The 23,963-nt window shown below is 41.7% G+C and overlaps 1 protein-coding gene and 2 long non-coding RNA genes across 5 annotated transcripts; 2 read left to right on the top strand and 1 right to left on the bottom strand.

Moving 5' to 3' along the window:
- Nucleotides 1-2,533: 2,533 nt before the first annotated feature.
- On the top strand, nucleotides 2,534-18,014 carry LOC143414545 (uncharacterized). The gene is made up of 4 exons (XR_013095177.1): nucleotides 2,534-2,736; nucleotides 2,944-3,049; nucleotides 3,673-4,402; nucleotides 17,911-18,014. It is a non-coding gene; the product is annotated as an uncharacterized LOC143414545 (long non-coding RNA).
- Nucleotides 18,015-18,045: 31 nt separating this feature from the next.
- On the top strand, nucleotides 18,046-19,342 carry LOC143414546 (uncharacterized). The gene is made up of 2 exons (XR_013095178.1): nucleotides 18,046-18,132; nucleotides 18,739-19,342. It is a non-coding gene; the product is annotated as an uncharacterized LOC143414546 (long non-coding RNA).
- On the bottom strand, nucleotides 19,129-23,128 carry LOC106676452 (G2/M phase-specific E3 ubiquitin-protein ligase). Of its 3 annotated transcripts, none has more exons than XM_076879192.1 (5): nucleotides 22,636-23,128; nucleotides 20,877-20,989; nucleotides 20,491-20,663; nucleotides 20,001-20,215; nucleotides 19,129-19,884 (listed from the first exon to the last, which is right to left on the bottom strand). In XM_076879192.1, the coding sequence occupies exons 2-5, from the start codon at nucleotides 20,958-20,960 to the stop codon at nucleotides 19,649-19,651; spliced, it is 708 nt and encodes a 235-aa protein (XP_076735307.1). In that variant the 5' UTR covers nucleotides 20,961-20,989; nucleotides 22,636-23,128; the 3' UTR covers nucleotides 19,129-19,648. The 3 variants fall into 3 exon arrangements, with proteins under 3 accessions (XP_076735307.1, XP_076735306.1, XP_076735304.1); XM_076879191.1 differs by having other exon boundaries at nucleotides 20,877-21,058; nucleotides 22,636-23,126; XM_076879189.1 differs by lacking the exon at nucleotides 22,636-23,128 and adding an exon at nucleotides 21,642-21,900 and having other exon boundaries at nucleotides 20,877-21,058.
- Nucleotides 23,129-23,963: the final 835 nt, after the last annotated feature.

Below are 23,963 nucleotides of genomic sequence, written 5' to 3'. Positions count from 1 at the left end.
GCTAACCACGTTATTAAATTAATGCATGTAAGGTGAACTAGCAAACACTGTCGTAGTTACATGCGGCTGTCTTCTTGTTTGATGGCAGATACTCCCTTCACCCTGGCCAAAAGGTTAAAATGACCAAAGAAAAAGTGGAAAACAGCTAAACGTGAGAGGTTTTTGGACAAAGTTTGTGTTTTTTCCATTGATTAAGCACTGCTTCCAGCCAAGAGTGATACCATAAATCCCCTATAGCTGCAGAAAAGGCTAACATTGTTATCTTTTTACAAAAAACAGCTGAACATGAGAGGTTTTTGGACCAATTTTGTGTTCTCCATATTGACCGGCCCTTGGTACTTGGTACTGGTATCGGATAAAACCTAAATGATACCCATCCCTACAAATGCGATCCTCCTTTTCCCCAGACTACCCTTTCTGGGTCACAAAATAACTTTTTAAGATATATATTTAAGAATATCTACTTAATTCATCAAAATATCACATATTTGCAAAAGTGCTCCCACATTTTCGGAGAGCTCTGTTATCCACCAGCGCGATAGCTGACCGGGAGGTCAAGGCTTCTGCGAGCACAGGTAACTGCTGGCGTATCGTTTTCAACCCCCCTGCGGACTTTTGCTACTCAGGTTAAACATGATGCATATAGTTAGATATATATATAGTAAGATTTGGGGAAACCTGCAGTCAGCTGAGACTGAAGAAGTCACTTGGATGAGTGACGAAACGTTTCTCCCACAAAACGCTACGTCCAGATGAACAGAATCAACTTTTGGAGATATAGTTAGTTAGTTAGGGCTATGGATTGAAAATACACCCCACCCCCAGCGGCTGCACCTCCCGAAGAATTTTGTCTGGGCTCACTTTTTTTATTTAAAAAAAAATCAACAGAAAATTTCACAAACAACACATTTGTACCTTTCAATTGTGTCTGTTTGTGCGTCATGCAAATAAACCTTTGAAATGAATGAAATGACACTAATATTTCACTAGTGTTGTAACATCACATGTCGTTAGTGTAGTCTGCCTGTGTCTTTTCTCTGCGAACAAACATTTTAGAGTTGGTTGTTATATACAGTCTGTATAAGTGTGGTTAATCTAACGAACATTTGTAAGGAGATGGCAGTTACTGTGAATGTACAGCAGGTGATCAGTAATAAACAGTCAGATAATGACTCTGACAATCTCATTCAATCTTGCAGACTGAATGCACCTTCTGTGGAAAGTGGTACCACACAGTGTGTGTGGACTTCCCCTGTGCAGAAGGCGACTACAAATGTTGTGGGTGCTAAATAAACAGAAAAAAGTGATCCCTGTTGTCTTTGCTTACTGATTGTTTTTAGTGTTGACAATCCACATTGCTGGGATTGCATCTTTCAACATATTTGTGGGTAGATTTGGATGTACCAGGGGTAAGTGCAGCCACTCAGCCTCTACTCAATGTCATCATAGCAGCAGGTGCAGATGTGTCACAAGTTAATCTAGTAGTAGGCTATGGTACTTGGCCACAGGTGGCAGCAGTGGACTGACCTCCATTGGAGACTGCTCCAGCTGCTGTGTGATAGTGGATCTGCTACAAATTGAAGATCATATGCAAGTTTTGGAAATGAACCCTTGTATTATGTTGAAGAACAAAAAAATGACATTGATTTTGTTGCGGGTCATTTTGACCCGTACTGTGTAAATCCACTCAGAATTGTCAAAAAACTGCAATAAAACAATAGCACCTTTATTTTCGATTAGATAAACATGTAGAACACAGACATACAACAGTTAGACTTTCCATAACTATTTTAGGAACAATTTGGTTTTTTGTTCTTACAAACACGTATTTTGAACTTGCCCAACGTTCTCAGTTTTTCAATGCTCAACATTTTCTATTTTGTCCACATGATGGACAGAATGTAACTGTGTGCTTTCTGCAGATGTACTTCTTGCATTTCTCACAAAAAGTGCTTGTTTTCAAACAGGAACCTTCCTAACTAAGATTTAAAACAAAAGATTTCTGCGTCTCCTCCAGTCTCACAAACAGATGACAAACCAAGTGACGCACCTGAGTCACTGACTTTCTTAAATCCACTCACTCTCACTGGCTCTGTTTATTACTAATCACTGTGTAACTGCAGTAACTGCCGTCTCCTTACAAATGTTCATTAGATTAACCACACTTATACAGACTGTATATAACTACCAACTCTCCAGCCATGTTGATGGATTGCCTATATTGGCTGGAAATATTAATTTCCAGGGAAAAGACACAGGCAGACGATGCTTACAGGATGTGATGTGACAACACTAATGAAATATTGATGTGTCATATTTGTCCAAGGTGTATTTCATTGTTATGGGAAAAGAGAATATTAAAATCATGATGACCAATTGGAGTGGTGATTTCTATGACTTTGTGTATATAATTTGGAATTTTGTACAAATGTAGGCCAATATACGGTGGCCCTGAGAGGCCAAACGGACTGCAACTTCAGAAAACACTTGCAAAAAGGAAAACGCTGCACTGCAACTTCAAGAAAAACGCTGCACTGCAAAAAGAAAAATGCTACAAAAAGAAAGACGCTGCAAAAAGAAAAGCGCTGCAAAAGCACACAAAGCACAACGGAAATAGGAAAAAAGACAACGGAAATGTTCCTGGGGAGACAATAACCCGACGGACCAGTTGCACGAACCAAAACATGCTAACCAGTGCGCTAGGACTGGGACACACTTCAAAGAAGTGGAGGAGAGGTAAATGTGTTGTAATCTCATGATTCTAATAATACTACAGATATCTGGAATATACATTCAAAGATAATTCTAACAAAGATAGTGTTTAATGTAGCCTTAGAAATGAAGCTTTTTTAAACTCGAGAACAAATACTAATAAGTCAAAGTCATTAAGGAATATTGCAGTTAATGTGTTCAGGTTTTAATTTGGCATTGTGTCTTCATCAGGCAATGTATTGTCCATATTGTGGAATCCAGCTAGTGGGGCAAATTGGAGTTTTTTGTGGGTCCTGTGGAACTAACATTCAAGTTTTAGCACCTTTTATAGAGAATGGTAAGCACTTCACTTTCCTAAGTTCTAGTATTTATTGCTCACCTTTTAATTGCTTCATAATGACTTATATACACCACAGTAGCTTCAGTAGTGAATGTTAAACTTTTTTTTTTTTTTTTGGGGGGGGGGGGAATTATTATTCATATGCCATTCCAAAGTACTATATTCATTTCCTTATTCTAAGGTTTTTGTATTGATAAAGACTCTGTATGCCAAGATAAATCAGAATTCCAAAAACGCAAAGGCATGAACTGCTAGGTACTAAGAACTGTATTCTGGTTTAAGCCTGCCACCGGTTCTACAGCATAATTTTAAAAACTAGTTTATGACTTAATAGGGCATATGTACACAGTGACGAAATTCTTCTAACTTCTCTAATTTTGCTCATTTTGAGTTGTCAGCATAGAGGTCTTAATGAGAGTGATAAGTCCTGAATCCTGGTCCATGTTCTTTGAGCTTTTGCTGGCCTTTATTTAAGCACACATCAAGAAGATTAAATACTTGAGTCATGTTTATTGAGACTTGTTTCAGATGTGGTATTTTTTTTAAAAAAACACTTATTAAGTGCATTTATGGATTCCTGCGGTCGTAATTATCTTTTCATGTTTTCTCTTCAACATTAGGCCCAGTCTCAGTCACAGACATCATCACTAAGTATTTCTCTGAGGGCCATACATATGAAGTGATCCTGGATTTTCTTGAAAACAAGCATAATATTTGTATGAGTCTGAGAACATTAAAGAGGAGGCTAAAAGATGCTGGAATGACTAGAAGGACTGACTTTACTCCCACTGACATTGTCATTTCCACTGTTACACAAGAACTGAGAGGCTCAGGTCAGCTTCTGGGTTACAGATCCATGTGTCAGACACTGTGACAAAAGTATAATCTGAAAGTTAAAAGAAATGATGTAATGCACATACTCTCAAGACTAGATCCATATGGTGTTAAGCGTCGCTGTAAACGCAGGTTTGTTCGAAGAGGATATTTTTCAGAAGGACTAAATCAAGTGTGGCATGTGGATGGTTATGATAAGCTGAAGCCCTTTGGTGTTGCTATTAGTGCATGTGTCGATGGATTTTCAAGGAAAGTTATGTGGCTCAGCTGTGGCAGCTCAAATAATGACCCAGGTATCATTGCAAAATATTATATGGAGTGCTTGTCACGGTTTGGTCAACTTCCAGCATGCCTTCGTACAGACTGTGGCACAGAAAATGGCACAATGGCAGCCATTCACTGTGCTTTAAGATCAGACCATGGAGATGAACTTGCAGGAGCCCACAGTCATATGTATGGTACCTCAACTACAAATCAACGGATTGAAAGTTGGTGGTCTTCGTTCAGAAAGCAAAGGTACATGGCTTTTAAAATATATTCTGAAACTAAAATTGAATGGTTCTGAAGGTGTTTCGTGGTCAGCGATATACTTTTTTTTTTGTGGGTGGGGCTTTATACTCAAATATTAAATTACAGTCACAAACAAACAAAGAAAAACATAGTCACCTACACATTTTTCTCATGTGATGCACAACTGCTTCAAAAAATATAATAAATGGTTTGGTATACCAGTGACATGTGTTTGTATTAAAACAACACACTCAAAAGGAAAATCCTACTCAGACATTCCACAAAGTCCTAAAAAGGAACTATAAAAAACAACAAACAAACTGACATTCAACATTTTAATAAATTTTTATAAATCCTAGAGGCAATGGCATCAGTAAAGATTGATGTATTTAAAATTGAGTAAAATTTATTCAAATTTGTGTGCCTACGTAGTACCAAACTAACATCTAGATCAAATAGTTTACCTGTAGGGAGTCATATAAATAAAAGAACAAGGGATTCTTCAAATTTGAGAACTGTAATATGAGTAATATAAGAACATTGATCCAACATGACAGAAATTTGTTAGAGGAGGTCATTCGTTTCAGACATTTCTTCGACTTTGTGTGCCAAAAAAAAAATACTGATGTTTTCACTAGTTTTTGGATTTCTGTGTGGTATCTAACAAGTGATAACAGCTTCAGTGTTCATGTAGAAACAAAATAGTACATTTATATGGACAGATCTGTATATTACAACTTTTCTTAAGTTCAACCGCCAAATGCAGGAATAACAGAAGGATTAATCATTTTGTTAAATTTTGTTATTTGTGTGAAGTTGCTTTTGTTTTCCTGCAGTGCATTGATGAAACACTTCAAAACATGTGAATAAGCTTTTCTTTGAACGAAATTGCGCACATTTCAATATTCTTAAGATTACGACTTTTTTTTAAAGAGGACAATTACATTGAATCACTTGTGTTATTAAATTTTATATGCCTTGTGTTACGAACTTGTATGTCCGTGTGTTTGTTTGTGCAGGTGCTGTGTTTTGTCTATGTTAATTTAGCTGTGCCAGGTCCCAGTTCCGATTGGTGCGTGGACTTACTGCCCCGGCGTGATTGGATCCAGCTGGAGGACCCGCCCAATAAAAGGAGGCTGGAGCGCTACTAGCATTTCTCCTCATCACCCAGCAGTAGTCCTGTGGTAGCCGTTGGCTGCAGTATACGTGCGAAAATTGTGGAAGTGGAGTGGGTAGGGGTGAGCTGCCGTTTATTTTGATCACCCGTTTTCTCCTGTTTTTGAGTTGGTTAAGGAGGTCAGACTCTGTCTTTATTTTGACTTTATTTTGGTGAGGTCAGGGGTGCGGGATTTGTGTAGGTTTGTTTTGTTTATTGTTTTGGCCTTGGCTCACCCTGAAGTGTTGACACTCCCGTTTTGGTTCTCTTTATTCACCTTGTAAATAAATCACTTCACATCTAACGGATTTGTTGCGTGTGACTACATGGGTCTTGGGGAGGGAAGCGAGTGCCTCGCTCATGTTATGGCCTGGCCCTAGACGGGTCGTAACATGAATTGGGGGCTCGTCCTCTGCCTTTTTCTGTGGGTTTTTGCGTGTGTTTGGTCTGTTGGCGGTTTTCTTGGGTGTGGGGGTGGTAGGTGTGTGGAATTATGGAGTTTTCTTTGGATGATTTTGTTACTTCGCCTTCGTGGGATAGAATTGTGAAGTGCAGGAAAGCGGATTTGCTTATCATTGCTAGTTGTTATGATGTTCAAGTGTCCTATGGTGCCCGCAAAGCGGTGGTTAGGGACGCTTTGTGTGCAGAGTTGGTGGAGCGAGGCGTTCTTCCTGCCCCGCAGGCAGCTGTAGAGCAGCCTGATGGCGGGGGTGTGAAGGTGGCTCCGGAGGCTGAGCCGGGGTCGGATGCCAAAGGGCCTGTTAACGTGCTACCAGCCGAGGCGGACTCTGATGCGGCTGAGGCGGGCTCTGACACAGCCGAGGCGGACCCTGATGCTGCTGGGGCGAAGCCTGAAGCAGCTGAGTCTGGTACGGCCGGGGAACCCCTGGCGGGGCGGTCTACGGAAGATCTCCGTTTGACCCTCCGTATTAGGGAGGTGGAAGCCCGTGCTAAAGAGCTTGAGGTACAAGCAATGCACCTCCGTGTCAGAGCTTTGGAGCTGGAGCGAAAGCCCTCCACATCTGCCTCTAGTCATCCTAGTACGTCCACCGCGGTCCCGACAGGTTTTGACATCACCAAACACGTTAAACTGGTTCCCCCGTTTCGTGAGGCCGAAGTGGATTCCTATTTTAACGCTTTTGAGCGTATAGCGGCCGCGTTAAGTTGGCCGAAGGAATTTTGGCCGCTGCTGTTACAATGCAAATTGGTTGGCAAAGCCCAGGAGGTGTGTACCAGTTTATCAATTGAAGATAGCCTGGATTATGACGTCATGAAGAAGACTGTGTTGCAGGCATATGAGCTCGTCCCAGAAGCCTACCGTCAAAAATTTAGGAAGTGTGAAAAAACCGCCAATCAGACATTTGTGGAGTTTGCCCGTGAAAAAAGTCGCCTGTTTGAACGATGGTTGCAGGCCAGTAAAGCACAGGATTTCGAGGGGCTGAAAGAGCTTCTTTTGTTAGAGGAATTCAAAAAATGTTTGCCGGACCAAGTAGTTATTTATCTGAATGAGCAAAAGGTGCCCTCACTTGCTAAAGCGGCAGTGATGGCTGATGAGTTTACTCTCACCCACAAAACTATATTTTCAGCCGCTGTCTCACAGAATATTAGGGTGGGACAGGAAAGGAAGATAAAGTCACCAAAGATAGGACTGAAAGATAGACAGGAGGATGGTGTTAATCGCGACTGTTTTTATTGTCGCGGACCCGGACATCTAATCGCTGCCTGTCCTGCGCTCCGGAGGAAAGAGCAGCGCAAAGGCTCTAGAAATCCAGCGGGCGTAGGTCTCATCAAAGTTGTCCCTTTGCCTAAATCGCATTCCACTCTCACCCGTGATTTGCACCATGTGGATGCAGAAATAGAGCCACGTTTTAAACCGTTCATCACGAAAGGCTTTGTTTCTGTGATGGGAGAAGAGGGGGACAAAGTACCTGTTACTATTCTTCGGGACACAGGTGCGCATCAGTCGTTTATGTTGGATAGTGTACTACCATTGTCAGATAAAACTGCTTGTGATTCGGATGTGTTGGATTGGGGAATTAAGATGAGGGTTCTTCGGGCGCCGTTACACAAAGTCCATTTACATTCGCCCGTGAAAACGGGGCATGTCAAAGTTGCGGTGAGTTCCCAGTTGCCGATTAAAGGGGTTTCGTTTATTTTAGGAAATGACTTGGCTGGTGGGACAGTTTTCCCACCGCCTGAAGTGGTGGAAACGCCTATTTCTTCTGTCACCGAGGTTGCCGCCCCTTTGTTAAATGTGTTTCCTGTTTGTGCAATCACTCGTGCGCAGTCACGCAAATTTGATGACGTTATGGATGTTGCTGACACGTTTATGGCGACGCCAGACGAGAGAATATCTCCCAGCCGTGAGAGTGACAGAACAAAAAGCGATGTGATGAAACTGATGCCAGAGCTGGATGAGAAATTGAATAGGGATGCATTGATAACCGCTCAGCAGAATGACTCATCACTGGCTCCCTGTTTTCTATCTGCAGCTAAGAGTGCAGGAAGTGAATCACCCACTTCTTATTTTTTGCAAGATGGAGTTCTTATGAGGAGGTGGTCCTCTGACCGGTGTGGTTTGCCTGGTGCTACGCAGGTGGTGGTGCCGAAGCCACATCGAGGGCAGGTGCTTAGCCTAGCGCATGATGCCAGCATGGCTGGACATCTTGGGGTGAACAAAACATATCATCGGGTGTTGCGCAACTTCTTTTGGCCAGGGTTGAAAGCTGATGTGGTGGCATATTGCCGTACCTGTACCACATGTCAGATGGCGGGGAAACCTAACAGACCCATTCCACCTGCTCCGTTACATCCTATTCCAGTAATAGGTGAGCCGTTTGAAAAAGTAATATTGGATTGTGTGGGTCCCCTGCCAAAAACCAAATCCGGACACCAATACATACTTACAATAATGTGTTCAGCAACAAGGTACCCAGAGGCAATTCCACTACGCACGCTGAAAGCAAAACCGGTGCTAAAAGCACTACTTAAATTTTTCTCTACTTTCGGGCTTCCAAAGGTTGTTCAAACAGACCAAGGAACGAATTTCACCTCAAAAATGTTTGCACAGGTTGTGGAGGAGTTGCACATAAAACATGTAAAATCCAGTCCATACCACCCGGAAAGTCAAGGTGCTCTGGAAAGATTCCATCAAACCCTCAAAGCTATGCTGCGCAAGTTCTGCGCGGGGTCGGATAGAGAATGGGATGAGGGTCTGCCGTTATTGTTGTTTGCAGTCAGAGAAACCACTCAGGAATCCTTGGGATTCAGTCCGATGGATCTGGTGTTTGGACACGTGGTCCGCGGTCCCCTCCGCCTTCTGAAGGAGAGGTGGTTGTCAGAAACTTCTGAAACTCAGCATAATGTTCTGGATTATGTTAGCGGACTTCGGGAAAAGCTTCACCTTGCATGTCAGTTAGCTCGAGAGAATCTGTCACATACGCAAGCTAAAATGAAAACTCGCTATGATAAAAAAGCTGTTTGCAGAAGTTTTCAGCCGGGAGAGAAAGTGTTGGTGTTGTTGCCTGTGGTAGGGTCCAGCTTATCAGCTCAGTTCGCTGGCCCATATGTGGTGGAACAAAAACTCAGTGACAACAACTATGTGATCCAGACCCCAGACCGCCGGAGAAAGTCTAGGGTTTGTCATATTAATCTTTTAACTGCCATAAATGTAAATTATGTCAGTTTGTTTAATTTATTGTGTTCATTTATGTTATTTATTTTCTTTATTTATTGTTCCTTTTGGGGTAGGAACTAAGGTTCATTCTGTGTTGCACACAGGCCTTTTTAAGTGACGTAAAGGGAAGTAAAAAGCATGTGCAAGAAGCTAAGTTAATAAGTTAACTAAGGCAGAAGAAGGAATAAATAAGCAGTTTAAAGTAAAAGAAAGCTGCAAAGAAGAAGAAATTGGGAATTATTTTTGTTAAGTTTTGTTCCTGAAGCGGACTCATTCCCTCACGGTTACGTGCAGCCAGCGAGGTACGTTAACTGTGTTTGTTTATCGCGTATTTGTTAACTTGGGTTTAAATGTTTATTTGTAATATTTATGTTGGTCATTCTGTACTTTTATGTAATAACAGTTTGACGGTGGATTTTATGGTGTTTCTGAGGAGAAGTGTGACAGAAGAATAAATCCATCTGTGAATGAAGAACCGTGGTGTCGTGTATTAACTGGAGGGAGTGATAGTCAAACTCGGACCTGCCCAGACTCGCCCTATCAGCGCAAATTCGACAGCTCATCAAGACGGGAACACAGATAAGCCACTGTTTAGGACACACAGGTTCATAAGGTTTTCATGAAGAAGTCTATAAGCCAGACTCTAAAGTTTTTGGTCTGAAAAGTAACACAAGAGTTGGAAACTAAAAGGAACTGTGTATAGCCTGGCAGCCACGCTGTTTCACGTATATGAATGTGCATTTACGTAAGAGATGTAAATTCATGTTCAGCTGAATAATTATAGTTGGCTCTGAAAGGGCAGAAGTAAACTTTGTACATTTTGACAGAAATTCAGTTTGTATTTATGGTTCAGTGTCTTTTAAGAACTCTGTTAAGTGTACTTACTCTGTAATATTCTACATGTATGGGCTAATTTGAATGAGAGTGACTTCATTTAGTTAAGCTCATTCTTTCAGTATTCACAAATGTTGTTGCAGCTTGCTCTTCTATGCTGCCTGTGTATATTTGTGTCTAAATAATCAAAATGTCACATACAAGTAAAGAAGCTCAGGGTGCAGTAGCTGCTCCGGAAGAAGAGACTGAGTTAGAACAGACAGGTGAATCAAATATCGGGCAAAATATAGCACCACCTGAAGAGCCTCGTAGAAGTGAAAGAGCCCGAACATTAACAGAAAAAGGAAAAGAGTTTCAGAAAGAGCAAATCAAAGGGCTATTGCTTCGCTTTGACAGCAAATATGAACGTTGGAAAGCTCTGATTAAGGTAGCTAAAAGATCTGTATTAAAACAGGATCCTAGTGACATCCTACAAGAACACATCACCAGTATTCAAAGGGAATTATCTGAGTTGAACATTGCTTATGATGATTACAGAAGAATTGATCAACCAGCCCATGACATGCGTCGCAAGATGGATAACTGCATCTCGATCACAAAGACTGTAGTACAAAATGCTCAATCTGAAATGCAGGGAACAGCGGAGGAGTTGATTTGGCCAGATAATAGTTCTGTATTCTCATCGTCAGCCTCCAGTGTTTCACTTCCTGCCTCTAATGGTTCTAAAGCTTCTTCTATTCACTCAAACGTATCTTCACTTAGAAGACAAGAAGCTGCTGCCGAGTATGCAGCTACACAGGCTGTACTGCAGATTATGGCTGAACAAGAGGGCCACGAAGAGAAACTGCAAAACCTTGAAGCTGAAGAGAGGTTGATCATTGCAGACCAAGAAGCAGCAGCATTAGCTCGTCGTCTTGAAGGAGAAAGGGAAGAAACTGAACGTAGGCTAGAAAGAGAGAAACAAGAGGCTGCTCTCTTAAAGAAACAGCAAGAAGAGAATGCTGCAAGAAGAAGGTCTGTAGAAAACCTAAAGAGAGAACTTGAGCGTTTGGAAAATTTGAAAAGGCTGAATGCAGCCAAAGCAAGGCTTCAAGTATATGATGAGAGTGAGCTCAGTCCAGCCCAAGGGAATGCTGCACAGAGCCTGGATCTACATAAGGTTATGCAGCCACTCAATCAGGTGAAGACTGAGGACCAGCACTCACAACTACCAAAGGATGCAGTGCTAACACATGTGCTCCACGATAGCACAGGAGAGCTCGTGAAGGTCTTAGCTGAGGCTATATCAGCAAATAGGCTACCCATTCCAGAGCCCACAGTTTTTAGTGGTGATCCACTCAAGTTTAATCATTGGAAGTCATCCTTCCAAACTCTTATTGAAAAGAAAAACATTCCAAGCTCGGAGAAAATATTCTTCCTCCAGAAATATGTTGGAGGAGCAGCTAGAGAGGCATTAGAAGGTTATTTTCTGATTGGTTCAGATACTGCATATGTTGCTGCATGGGAACTCCTCAATGAGCGATACGGCCAGCCTTTTATGATTGCCAAAGCCTGCCGAGACAAATTACATGCCTGGCCAAAGATAGCATCAAGAGAGAGCGCTGACTTAAGGAAATTTGTGGACTTTTTACGCAGTTGTGAATGTGCCATGGCTCACAATGAGAGTCTGCGTATTCTTGATGATGGCATTGAAAACCAAAAACTGACAGCCAAGTTGCCTGATTGGTTAAGCAGCAGATGGAACCGAAAAGCCACACAGTATCAGCTGGAGCATGGAAGGTTCCCAGATTTCAAGTATTTCGTAACTTTCCTGACTTTGGAGGCTAGTATTGCTTGTAACCCTGTTACATCTTACTATGCTTTGCGGCAAGGGGAGCCAGAAAGGACAAGATCTAAACCTCAGAATGTAGTGACCTCTAAGAACCAAGCAGCAAATGCAAGGATTTTTACAACTAACACCACTGAGAAGAGCATAAGCACATGTATGTTTTGTAAGAAAACAGGGCATGTCTTGCACAAGTGCCGTAGACTAACTGCAAGGCCAGTTGCTGACAGAGTGAAGTTCATACAAGGTGAGAAACTGTGCTTTGGCTGTTTGAGTCCTGGCCATCAATCCAAGCATTGCAGCAACCGGATGGTCTGCGACACCTGCTCAAAGCGCCACCCCACATGCTTACATGAGGGTCGCTCAAAGCAAAAGGAAAATGACGAGACAAGTTGCAGTAAAGAAAGAAAGCCACAATCGCCGCAAGACACCACTCACGAAACCACATCCAATAGAGTTGTGCATGATGGTAACAGTGCTCAGACTTCAGCAATAGTTCCTGTTTATGCATCAATGCCAAGTGATTCAAACAAAGAAGTCCTTGTCTATGCTCTGTTAGATTCACAAAGTGATTCTTCATTCATTCTTGAAGAAGTGGTAGATGCTCTTGATGTTAATGCAGAGCCAGTCAAGTTGAAGCTGTCTACAATGTCTTCCAAGGAGACAATTGTACCATGCAAAAGACTCAAAGGTCTACAAATAAGAGGGTTATCTTCTTCTAAGAAGATCACAGTGCCAACGGTCTACACTCGTGAATTCATACCTGCCAATCGTACACACATTCCAACACCAGAGACTGCAAAGGCATGGCCTCATTTAGAGCATCTTGCGGAACACATTCCCCCGCCGAAGAAATGTGAAATCGGTCTTCTTATCGGGTATAACTGTCCACAAGCACTAATGCCTAGAGAAGTTGTATGTGGTGAGGACAACCAGCCCTTCGCACAGAAAACTGACGTAGGCTGGAGCATAGTGAGCTATGGTGATCCAGGTGAACACTACAGTGATGCAATAGGAGTAAGTCACCGCATCATTGTAAAGCAAGTGACCCCTGAACCCAAAGTAACAAGTAAGTTGAAGAGCGAAGTTCATTATGTTTGCAAAACAAGAATTAAGGAGATGACTGCTCCAGAAGACATACTTAAGGTGCTGGAATCTGACTTCAGTGAAAGGCTTGGAGAAGAGACAAATCTCTCGCAAGAAGATCTCCGGTTTTTGACTAAAATGAAAGAAGAAATTAAGCACAAAGAAGACGGACATCTTGAAATGCCTCTGCCTTTTAAACAGAGCAGGCCAGAGCTACCAAATAACAAGCCAAGTGCTGTTCAACGCCTCATGTGCTTGGAAAAGAAGCTCAAGAGAGACCAGAAATATCGGAGAGACTACATGAACTTCATGGAAGACATTATCAGTCGTGGTGAAGCAGAAAAGGTCCCAGAAAAAGAGCTTGATAAACGATCAGCTTGGTATATTCCCCACCATGGCGTATACCACCCTCAAAAGCCAGAGAAACTGCGAGTGGTCTTTGATTGCTCGGCAAGATTTCAAGACATGTCATTGAATGACTACCTTCTTACAGGGCCAGAGCTCACAAACACCTTGGTGGGAGTTCTTTGTAGATTTCGAAAGGGCCCAGTCGCTATTATGTGTGATGTGGAACGAATGTTTCATCAATTCCATGTAAAGCCTGAAGACCAAGACTACTTGAGGTTCTTATGGTGGGAGAATGGTGATCTTGAGTCTCCGCCATCAGTTTTTCGGATGAAAGTCCATTTGTTTGGAGCAGCTTCCTCACCTGGCTGTGCCAATTTTGGACTTAAACATCTAGCCACAGAAGGTCAAGATCGATTTAACCAAAGCACTGTCAAGTTCATCCGAAGAAATTTTTATGTTGATGATGGACTGGTGAGTGTAAGGTCTGATGCTGAGGCAATCAAGCTGATCAAGGAAGCAAGAGAGCTTTGCAGCACAGGCAAGCTTAGACTACACAAGTTCATTTCCAACAGCAAGAAGGTATTGGAGTCAATACCAAAGGAAGAGTGTGCAGACAGTGTCAAAGAACTGGACATAGATTTAGGGGAGCCACTCCTAGAAAGAGCACTGGGCGTGCAATGGTGCGTATCCTCTGATGACTTTCAGTTCAGAGTAACTGTCAAGAAACACCCAATGACGAGAAGGGGAGTGCTATCCACAGTAGCTTCCATCTACGATCCTTTGGGTTTCGTAGCACCGTTTGTTTTGCGTGGGAAGTTGATCTTGCAACAGTTGAGTCGAGAGAAAGCTAGTTGGGATGAACCACTTTCAGAGGAGTGCAGATCACAGTGGCAGTCATGGTTACAAGATCTCCATAACTTGTGTCAAGTAAAGATTAAGAGGTGCTACATACCAGCAAGCTTCATAGATGTCAAGCAGTACGAGTTACATCACTTCTCAGATGCTAGCTTCACAGGTTATGGGGAGTGCACTTATCTAAGAGCAGTGGACTCTAATGGCAGCGTACACTGCTCACTTGTCATGGGGAAAGCACGTGTTGCCCCCACTAAGGTCACAACAGTTCCAAGGCTTGAGTTGTCTGCAGCAGTGGTTGCTGCGAAGATGGGTGCCATCTTAAAACATGAGCTCGAAATAGACAACCTTAAGGAATATTATTGGACTGATTCAAAGGTTGTTCTCGGGTACATTAATAATGATGCCAGACGCTTTCATGTTTTCGTGGCAAATAGGATCCAGAGAATCAAAGCCACCACAGATGTCAACCAGTGGTATCATGTGCAGTCCGAAGACAATCCGGCGGACCATGCTTCGAGAGGGTTATCGGCAGATCGGCTCGTTGCTTCAAATTGGTTCACTGGCCCAGACTTTCTGTGGGAAAGGGAGCTACCCACAAGAGATGCTAAGGTGGGAGAGGGTAGTGATACTGATCCAGAACTTCGAAGGGCTCAGGTGCTCAACACCAGCGCAAGGATAAATAGAACATTGTTGGACCGCCTGACTAAGTTTTCTGACTGGAAAAGAGTTGTTAAGGCTATTGCTTGTCTTAAACGTCATGCTAAGCAAGTTAAGGGTCTTAGTCCCAAACTCAATGGAAGTACAAGTGTTGAGGAAAGACAACAAGCTGAACTTTTCCTAATCAGATTGGTCCAAACAGAAGTATTCAGCAGTGAAATCAAGAATTTACAGCAATCCAAGGACGTAAAATCCAAAGACAAATAATAAGCATGTGTTAAACTAAATGCTTATAACTTGAAGATGCAAATCTGGGAAGAAATCTCAAGTTGAGATTTGGTGGGAGTTTAACTGCCATAAATGTAAATTATGTCAGTTTGTTTAATTTATTGTGTTCATTTATGTTATTTATTTTCTTTATTTATTGTTCCTTTTGGGGTAGGAACTAAGGTTCATTCTGTGTTGCACACAGGCCTTTTTAAGTGACGTAAAGGGAAGTAAAAAGCATGTGCAAGAAGCTAAGTTAATAAGTTAACTAAGGCAGAAGAAGGAATAAATAAGCAGTTTAAAGTAAAAGAAAGCTGCAAAGAAGAAGAAATTGGGAATTATTTTTGTTAAGTTTTGTTCCTGAAGCGGACTCATTCCCTCACGGTTACGTGCAGCCAGCGAGGTACGTTAACTGTGTTTGTTTATCGCGTATTTGTTAACTTGGGTTTAAATGTTTATTTGTAATATTTATGTTGGTCATTCTGTACTTTTATGTAATAACAGTTTGACGGTGGATTTTATGGTGTTTCTGAGGAGAAGTGTGACAGAAGAATAAATCCATCTGTGAATGAAGAACCGTGGTGTCGTGTATTAACTGGAGGGAGTGATAAATCTGTTAAAATCGTTTCACTCGAGGAGTCCTTCGGGTGCGCCGTCTCCAGTGTGCGCCGCTAGTACTGTTTCTCCCTATGAACCCTCTGATGACGGGCTACTCCAGAAAAGTGAAGCGCTGGGTAGCGGCCGGTTGAAAAATTCGGAGATCTTAAATGATTTAGACACATATTTAGTCCACCTGTCTGAACCCGCTCGAGCTGACATCACTGATCTGATAGAAAACAACTTATCACTTTTTTCTGATCACCCTCGTCAAACTGCGGTCCTGTGCCACGATATTGATGTGGAAGGACATAAACCGATTAAGCAACATGCTTACCGAGTGAACCCAGTGAAAAGGGCGATAATGCAGAAGGAAGTTGACTATCTCTTAGAACACGGTTTAGCCTTTCCGAGCGCCAGCGCATGGAGTTCGCCGTGTGTGCTGGTACCAAAATCCGACAACACTCCTCGGTTTTGTAATGATTACAGGAAGGTTAACGCTGTTACCAAACCTGATTCATTTCCTCTTCCTAGAATGGAGGATTGTATTGATAGAGTGGGATCGGCATCGTTTGTAACCAAACTTGATTTGTTAAAAGGTTACTGGCAAGTACCTTTAACTCCCCGAGCCTCTGAAATATCTGCTTTTGTTACACCGGACCATTTTCTCCAGTATACGGTTATGCCGTTTGGGTTGCGTAATGCACCCGCTACTTTCCAGCGCCTTATGGCCAAAGTACTGGCGGGCGTGAATAACTGCGATGCCTACCTGGACGATGTTGTCATTTACTCATCCACCTGGTCTGACCACTTACAAACACTCTCTCTTGTTTTCAGCCGTTTTCAGGAGGCCTCGCTTACGTTGAACCTAGCCAAATGTGAATTTGGCAGAGCCACCATCACATATCTGGGAAAACAGGTGGGTCAGGGACAGATACTGCCGGTGACCGCGAAAATACAGGCGATCGTTGAGTTTCCAGTCCCACAAACGAGAAGGGCGCTGCGCCGATTTCTAGGAATGTGTGGTTATTATAGAGGGTTTTGTAAGAACTTTGCCACTGTCGTCGTTCCTCTCACCGATTTGATCAGTCCGAAGAAGCCTTTTGTGTGGACGCCTGTTTGTCAGACTGCTTTCGAGTCTGCGAAAGCATTACTGTGCAGTTCCCCTGTTCTTACGGCCCCGAATTTCATGTCCCCTTTCAAGCTCGAGGTTGACGCTAGTGCGGTTGGTGCAGGAGCTGTCCTTATGCAGGAAGACCATTGCGGCGTGGATCGCCCAATTTGTTACTTCTCAAAAAAATTCAACAAACATCAGATGAACTACAGTACTATTGAAAAGGAAGCCCTTGCCTTGTTGTTAGCCCTACAGCATTTCGAGGTGTATATCGGATCCAGCTCTATCCCTGTTCAAGTGTTCACTGACCATAACCCATTGGTTTTTCTCTCCCAGATGCAGAACTCAAATCAGAGACTTATGCGTTGGTCCCTTCTCTTGCAAGACTTCAACCTGCAGATTAGACATAAGAAAGGGACGGAAAATGTCATCGCGGACGCCCTGTCGAGAGCAATTTTGTAGTCTAGGATTAAACACTAGAAGGATTGTTTAATTCTTATGGAAGGGGGTGTTACGAACTTGTATGTCCGTGTGTTTGTTTGTGCAGGTGCTGTGTTTTGTCTATGTTAATTTAGCTGTGCCAGGTCCCTGTTCCGATTGGTGCGTGGACTTACTGCCCCGGCGTGATTGGATCCAGCTGGAGGACCCGCCCAATAAAAGGAGGCTGGAGCGCTACAGCGGGAGAGGTCCTCGCATTTCTCCTCATCACCCAGCAGTAGTCCTGTGGTAGCCGTTGGCTGCAGTATACGTGCGAAAATTGTGGAAGTGGAGTGGGTAGGGGTGAGCTGCCGTTTATTTTGATCACCCGTTTTCTCCTGTTTTTGAGTTGGTTAAGGAGGTCAGACTCTGTCTTTATTTTGACTTTATTTTGGTGAGGTCAGGGGTGCGGGATTTGTGTAGGTTTGTTTTGTTTATTGTTTTGGCCTTGGCTCACCCTGAAGTGTTGACACTCCCGTTTTGGTTCTCTTTATTCACCTTGTAAATAAATCACTTCACATCTAACGGATTTGTTGCGTGTGACTGCTTGGGACTTGGGGAGGGAAGCGAGTGCCTCGCTCATGTTATGACGGGTCGTAACACCTTGTCATTCCACCATTAGAACTCAGTTCTGGATTGAACTCTTCAGTGACCTGAGGGAGAGGCATCTTTTCAACGGCAGTCATGAACATAAATGCCTTCTACGATATGTCTTCCTCAATGTCTTGCAAAAAGTACAGAGTACAGAGTACAGAGATCTCTGGAACACTCACACCATCCGACCTGTGCGCCAATCTTGTTGTCCATCTGGTAAACCAGAAGCCATGTATCACCTGCCTCATAGGTATGTATTTAGTCCATGGATTTTATTTCATAGTTTTACTAAAATTTTTCTTCCTCAGTATAGTGTATTGTATGTGCAGGATACCTGTCCAGCTTGCTGTTATTAAACCTTTTGTTCATTTATAAAATGGTTCAGGAACAGTCCATCCCTTATGTGCACTCTTTTCTTTCTTGACCTAACCACTTGAGTTAAGTAAGCAGTATGTCATTTAGGTTTAACAATTTGCCCTAACTGTTACTCACAGCAGGTATTACACACACTTTAGTAATTGAATAGTGTGTTTTGTTGTTTTCACCTTTTTGCTGAATAGAAATTAAAGCTGCCACTTGTGTTTTGCCATTAGTTCTGTTCTCTGACTTCATGCACTTACGTTTTATTTTTATATTTTTTTCCAAAAAAAAAATGTTAGACAATCATATTTTAACTTTGGATCACATCTTGGCTAAAAATGACAAATGTAGATATATGCATAATTAAGATTCTTTAAAATCACAATTTCCAGAACTGACTTTTAATTATAAGATTGACTTTGCGCTTTTGCTGTAACCTTGAAAGATAGTACCTGGAGAAGTGACTGAATTTGTTCATTTTTCTGACTGACCTAAGGTATGGTGGAAGAGAGTGTGGATTCCAAGTGCCTCAAGAAATCCTGCACCAGTTTGATGACATTCTACCTGCTCAGTACAGTCTATGTGGGGACGACAATCTCCAGGTTCATTTCACAAACTTGGAAAGACAGAGTGAGCTCCCTCGACCAGTCAACTGGACTACTGCAGTTGAAAATTATATAACACTCAAAAATATGACTGGACTTTAGAAGTCAATGTAAAATCATCTGCTAGATGTGAGTACAATTACCACTGACACTAATTCTCACAAACCAACTTTAATGAGTATTGAAAAAAATAGTACCATAGTTTTTATATAAATAGTTTCACTACCGTCAACTTTTCAGTGTGTACGCTTTCTACCTGAAGAAATCAAAAGACCATACTGTACAAAATAACTTGTTCCTTTTAATTAGGTGTTGTAACAAACACATTGATTAATTTGGAGATCTGTTTTACAAACAAAGGTTTACAAAAGCATTCAGCGAGACCTGTATTTATGTGGGTTTTTCTTTTTCTAACTCCAAGAACAACTTGCATATCTTACAAAAAAATGTAATCAAACACAGAAGTGTTTGATTAAATAAAGCCTTTTAACTGAATTTATCAGATTTTTTTCCCTGTGTTATTATACTAGCGTGTCTCAGTACATTAGAATACTTCAGAAATGTTTTATTTTGTTACATTGGCAATTTCTTAACACAGTGAAATATGTCTAACTTGTTCAATTGCCCCACTATGATACTATGCTTTTGAAATTCCAAAACCTGATTGAACTTTCTGCGATGCATTAAACTTTATGTGATTTACAGAAATTATTAGAAACAAAATTTTCAGATTTTAAAATCACAAACTTCAAATGTTTGCTAAAACCATAAATGTGGCTTAAAAGCAAAAGGACTTGGACCTTAGGGAAGCCCAAACCCAGGAGAGTTCTGGATGCCATAATCCATGGCTTCTTGGAAGTCCTCATAACTGTGTAACACTGGGATTTTGATAGTATTTGCACAGACATCTGCTACAGGGAAGCGTGAAGTGGTCTGGAAAAGAAGTTGTGGCTTTGGCTGAATTGCTGCAGGAGGAATTTCTCCCAGTCCAGTTGCAAACATAAGGATGTCTTCAAGAGACAGACTTCCATTTCTCTCTGAAAATGTAAAGAGAATAAAAGTTATTTCTAATGATAATAAACAGGAAAAAGGGGCCATTACACTTTGCTGACATAAATGTACTCATTTCAACATTTTCAACCAAATTTAATACCTTCTACAGAAAGCAGATAGTCTTGCCAGTAGCTCAGTACTCTTGTCTCCTCTTGACGCCTAGAGCTGCCAGGTGGACCAAATTGCACATGGAAGATGTTCTCAAGAAGATCAGCTGTCAGCCTGGTCTCAGTGTAGCACATGAATGAGAAGAAGAGTGAAGGATGCTGTTCCAGGGCGTTTAGAAAATCCAGTGTTGCTAGACCCTTTCTGAAACTAGAAAACAGTCTAATTTTTAATAAAATGTTTAATGTTATTTGTGCAAGAAAGCAAAACTTCACATCGGAAACTACTGTGTTAAGAAAGTAACCAACATTCTTATCTAGCTAAGACACTCATCCTGCTACAAAAAAAAAGTCCTCCTGAAAAAGGTCTTGCATTTAGAATATGTTTTTTCCATCCTTTAAATTTCACAGGAATAAAAAAAAGTAACAATTTATTCTTCTGAAAAGATTTCGTTAAATGGGCACATAATAGTCTGAATTCTATACCTTTGGATGGAAAGATGGTTTCGGTAGATGAAGTACCACTGAATGTAATCCGCTACTACCTTCTTCTTATCCTCCAGTGTCCTCATGAATCGACAGCATCCTGCTGTCTGGAGCATGCTTGAGTGTTTTTCTGAGATTACTCGGAGCTCACTTAGAGATGTTGCATTCTTTATCTAAAGAGAAAAATATATATTACACACACATACACATGCACAAGTGACATCCTTCGCATGCTGTCTATTAATGTGCGATGTAACAGTCTTGGATTACACACTCCGTAATCATTTCAGGCATCAGTTAGTTACCAAGATTATGTTAAGTGGATAACTAAAACTAAAAATTCGCATTTATTGGTGTTTGTCATAATCATAACATCATAAATTTACCTCTAGTAGAGCCTTCTTGATTTCTTCATCTGGTATATCATCAATTGGTGCCTCGAATGTCTTGTCTTTTCCAACAAGGTACATAAAGAAGTTTGGAGATAAACAACATGGCCCTGGACCACCATGAACAATGGAAACTGCAATCATTCTTCCAACGTAGAAATATTCATTTTCATCTGCAGCTAAAGATAAAGACGATTCATTATAATAAAGTAATTTTGACCATGGAAAAAAATGTGAAAAAAATAGATACAGGCACTGTTTTTGCTGCAGTGGTTATTATTATATTTACATGCTTCCATCTCCCTTTTCTGCTAGGTGAGAACTCATACTTTTCCACTTTCCTTTTCCTCACTCCCTGGCTCACAGAAACTTCACGTGTATGGCAGTCCATTCTCCCTGCAGCACGGACTACATGAGGGCACATCCTTTATCGCTATGCCTGTAATACTCTGCCTATTGCCTTCATATTAAATAATTTTTTGAACAATAATTATTGAAAATATTTTGAAAACATTATACTGCCGCAAGTAGAGGTGGCATGGGGTGCGAAACTGAGACACAGGCATTAGAGCCTTTTAATGCTTGTTTTGTTTGGGTTTCCACCAGAGTGGAATTAACAAAAAATAGAGAGGGCATAGCCTAACATACGAAATAGGAAAATAATGATGTGTAATCTATTTATTTCAACAAAAAAAACTGTATTCTGAATACCACCTATTTATCTGTAGTATTATTAGAATCATGAGATTACAACACATTTACCTCTCCTCCACTTCTTTGAAGTGTATCCCAGTCCGAGCGCACTGGTTAGCATGTTTTGGTTCGTGCAACTGGTCCGTCGGGTTATTGTCTCCCCAGGAACATTTCCGTTATCTTTTTTCCTATTTCCGTTGTGCTTTGTGTGCTTTTGCAGCGCTTTTCTTTTTGCAGCGTTTTTCTTTTTGCAGTGCAGCGTCTGTCTATTTGCAGCGTTTTCCTTTTTGCAGCATTTTTCTTTTTGCATGTGTTTTCTGAAGTTGCAGTCCGTTTGGCCTCTCAGGGCCACCGTACCAATAAGGAATATATGATATCATTTCATTCTTTTCAAAGGTTTATTTGCATGACGCACAAACAGACACAATTGAAAGGTACAAATGTGTTGTGCATGAAACGAATTCAGACGTGCTGCAGATGTGTGTCACAGGTTGATCTGGCTGTAGGCTGTGGCACTTGGCCAGAGGTGGCGCTGGTTGACTCGAGTCCATGTTAGTGCACAAAGTAAACTGCTCGCTGTACTTGTGGAGCAAAAACGCTGAAACCGGAGAAATAAAACGTGCGAGGGGAACGATAACGACGACAAGAGTCTCCCGATCGTTTACTCTTGCTGTCCCGTGAACAACATCGGCGTGGTGTTAATTGTTTGCTGTTTTCGCGATCGCGTCGCGCGTGAGGATATCACGCAGGTAAACTCGCCACATTTTTAAACATTTTGTTGTTCAACAGCATCAAGACTGACGGAGTGTGTTTGAGACAACCTCACAAGTGTCACAGATGACACATTTGGCGTTTTTTTGCTGGTTTGTCGGTAGGAGCTACTGAAACGCAAGACTGCCACACATCTGTTCGACCAACGCCAGTTGATCTAAACGCCAGTAGATCTGGAACACCGGCAGCAGCAACGCTAGGCTAACACTAACTAGCTAGCAAGACTATAAACCTGGTGCTAAACTAAGAGAAGCCACAAAATCAGTTTGAATAAGAGTAAACATTTACTCACCAAGTCAGTGTATCACGTAAAGATCCACAGCAATGACAACAATAATATCTTGAGCTGACGCTTCTCCAGGTTTGCTAAACATATTCCATAACAAATGCTGGCACTAGTGATGGCCCGCTTGAAGCTGACGCTCCGGAGCGTGTGTCGAAAAAAACAACACACTGGTTCAGAAGCACTGTGTCGAGGCTTGCTTCGTTTGGCAAAAGTCACGTGACCAGTGACGTCCGAAGCTTCATTACGCACGTAACTGCTTCGGTACCTGATTCAAACGGATATAAGGAAGTGAATCATCCACGGGATTCGTGGAGTGTGTTGATGGTGACAGATAGCGACGAGGTGATCATTCCACTGACAGATATGGAGCCAGCGAGGAAGAGAGGACGTTCTGGCGTGTGGGAATATTTTGAGTTGATTTTGCTCAATTCATTTTATCTGCCGAAGTGAAAAACTTGAAATGTCCAAAATCATGTTTTCATAATGTAAATATCATTACAGCATATGACTTTAGGAACACTTCTATGTGAATTAAAGCTGATGAAGACTACAACAATGTATTTGACACTATACGTACATTACATTGCTACAGTTTAGAAAATCATTTTGTTTATTGTTTTTAGGTGATAGTCTGCAGGACCCAGGAATACCTGCATATCTACCAGCTTGCAGTGTAGTTCCTGCACTCCACAGCCTCTTCTGTTCCATGCAAGTGGATTTTCTCCAGGGCAGGAGAAACTATTTCTAAGAAAAGAAACAGACTCAGCCAGCGCACAGTAACACTAATCCTCTTTTTAAATGTAACTAACAAAAGGGCTACCTGACATAGATCATGTTTTTACTTTGCAAGTTCTTGATTAGGGGTGGGTTTTGATTATCGCCTTTCTGATTACAATCCATGCTAAATTGAATAAAGTGATATTGATTCATTAAAATCCCGTGTCGATTTGTAAATTAACGTTATTATGCCTGAAACGCCAGCATCTCAGGTTAAACCTCACAACATGTCGTCAAACACCATACAGCTAAAACAGTAACTGGGAGCAGGTTTACGGATTCTGCATACAAACGTAAACACAGAGCGCGGACCCGACGCGTCAGAATCAGATTTTGGTGCGTCGTCGGGTCCGCGTTGTGTTTGCCTCTTTTTTTCTTCGCTGGCTTCTGCAGCTGCAGGTTTCATAACTCTCTGTTTACATCTCTAATTAAGTCTCACATGTGTCAGCTTTCTTTTAATAGATACGAAATTATGGATATATACTGTTAAATGATCAGAATTGTAATATTTCTGACTGAGGCAAAACTTTCCAGATTCCAATCAAATTGAATCGGAT

Source organism: Maylandia zebra, linkage group LG22 (assembly GCF_041146795.1).
Source record: "Maylandia zebra isolate NMK-2024a linkage group LG22, Mzebra_GT3a, whole genome shotgun sequence".
Taxonomy (NCBI): domain Eukaryota; kingdom Metazoa; phylum Chordata; class Actinopteri; order Cichliformes; family Cichlidae; genus Maylandia; species Maylandia zebra.
The sequence above is the reverse complement of the archived record's forward strand: the minus strand, read 5'-3'. Positions and strand labels throughout refer to the sequence as shown.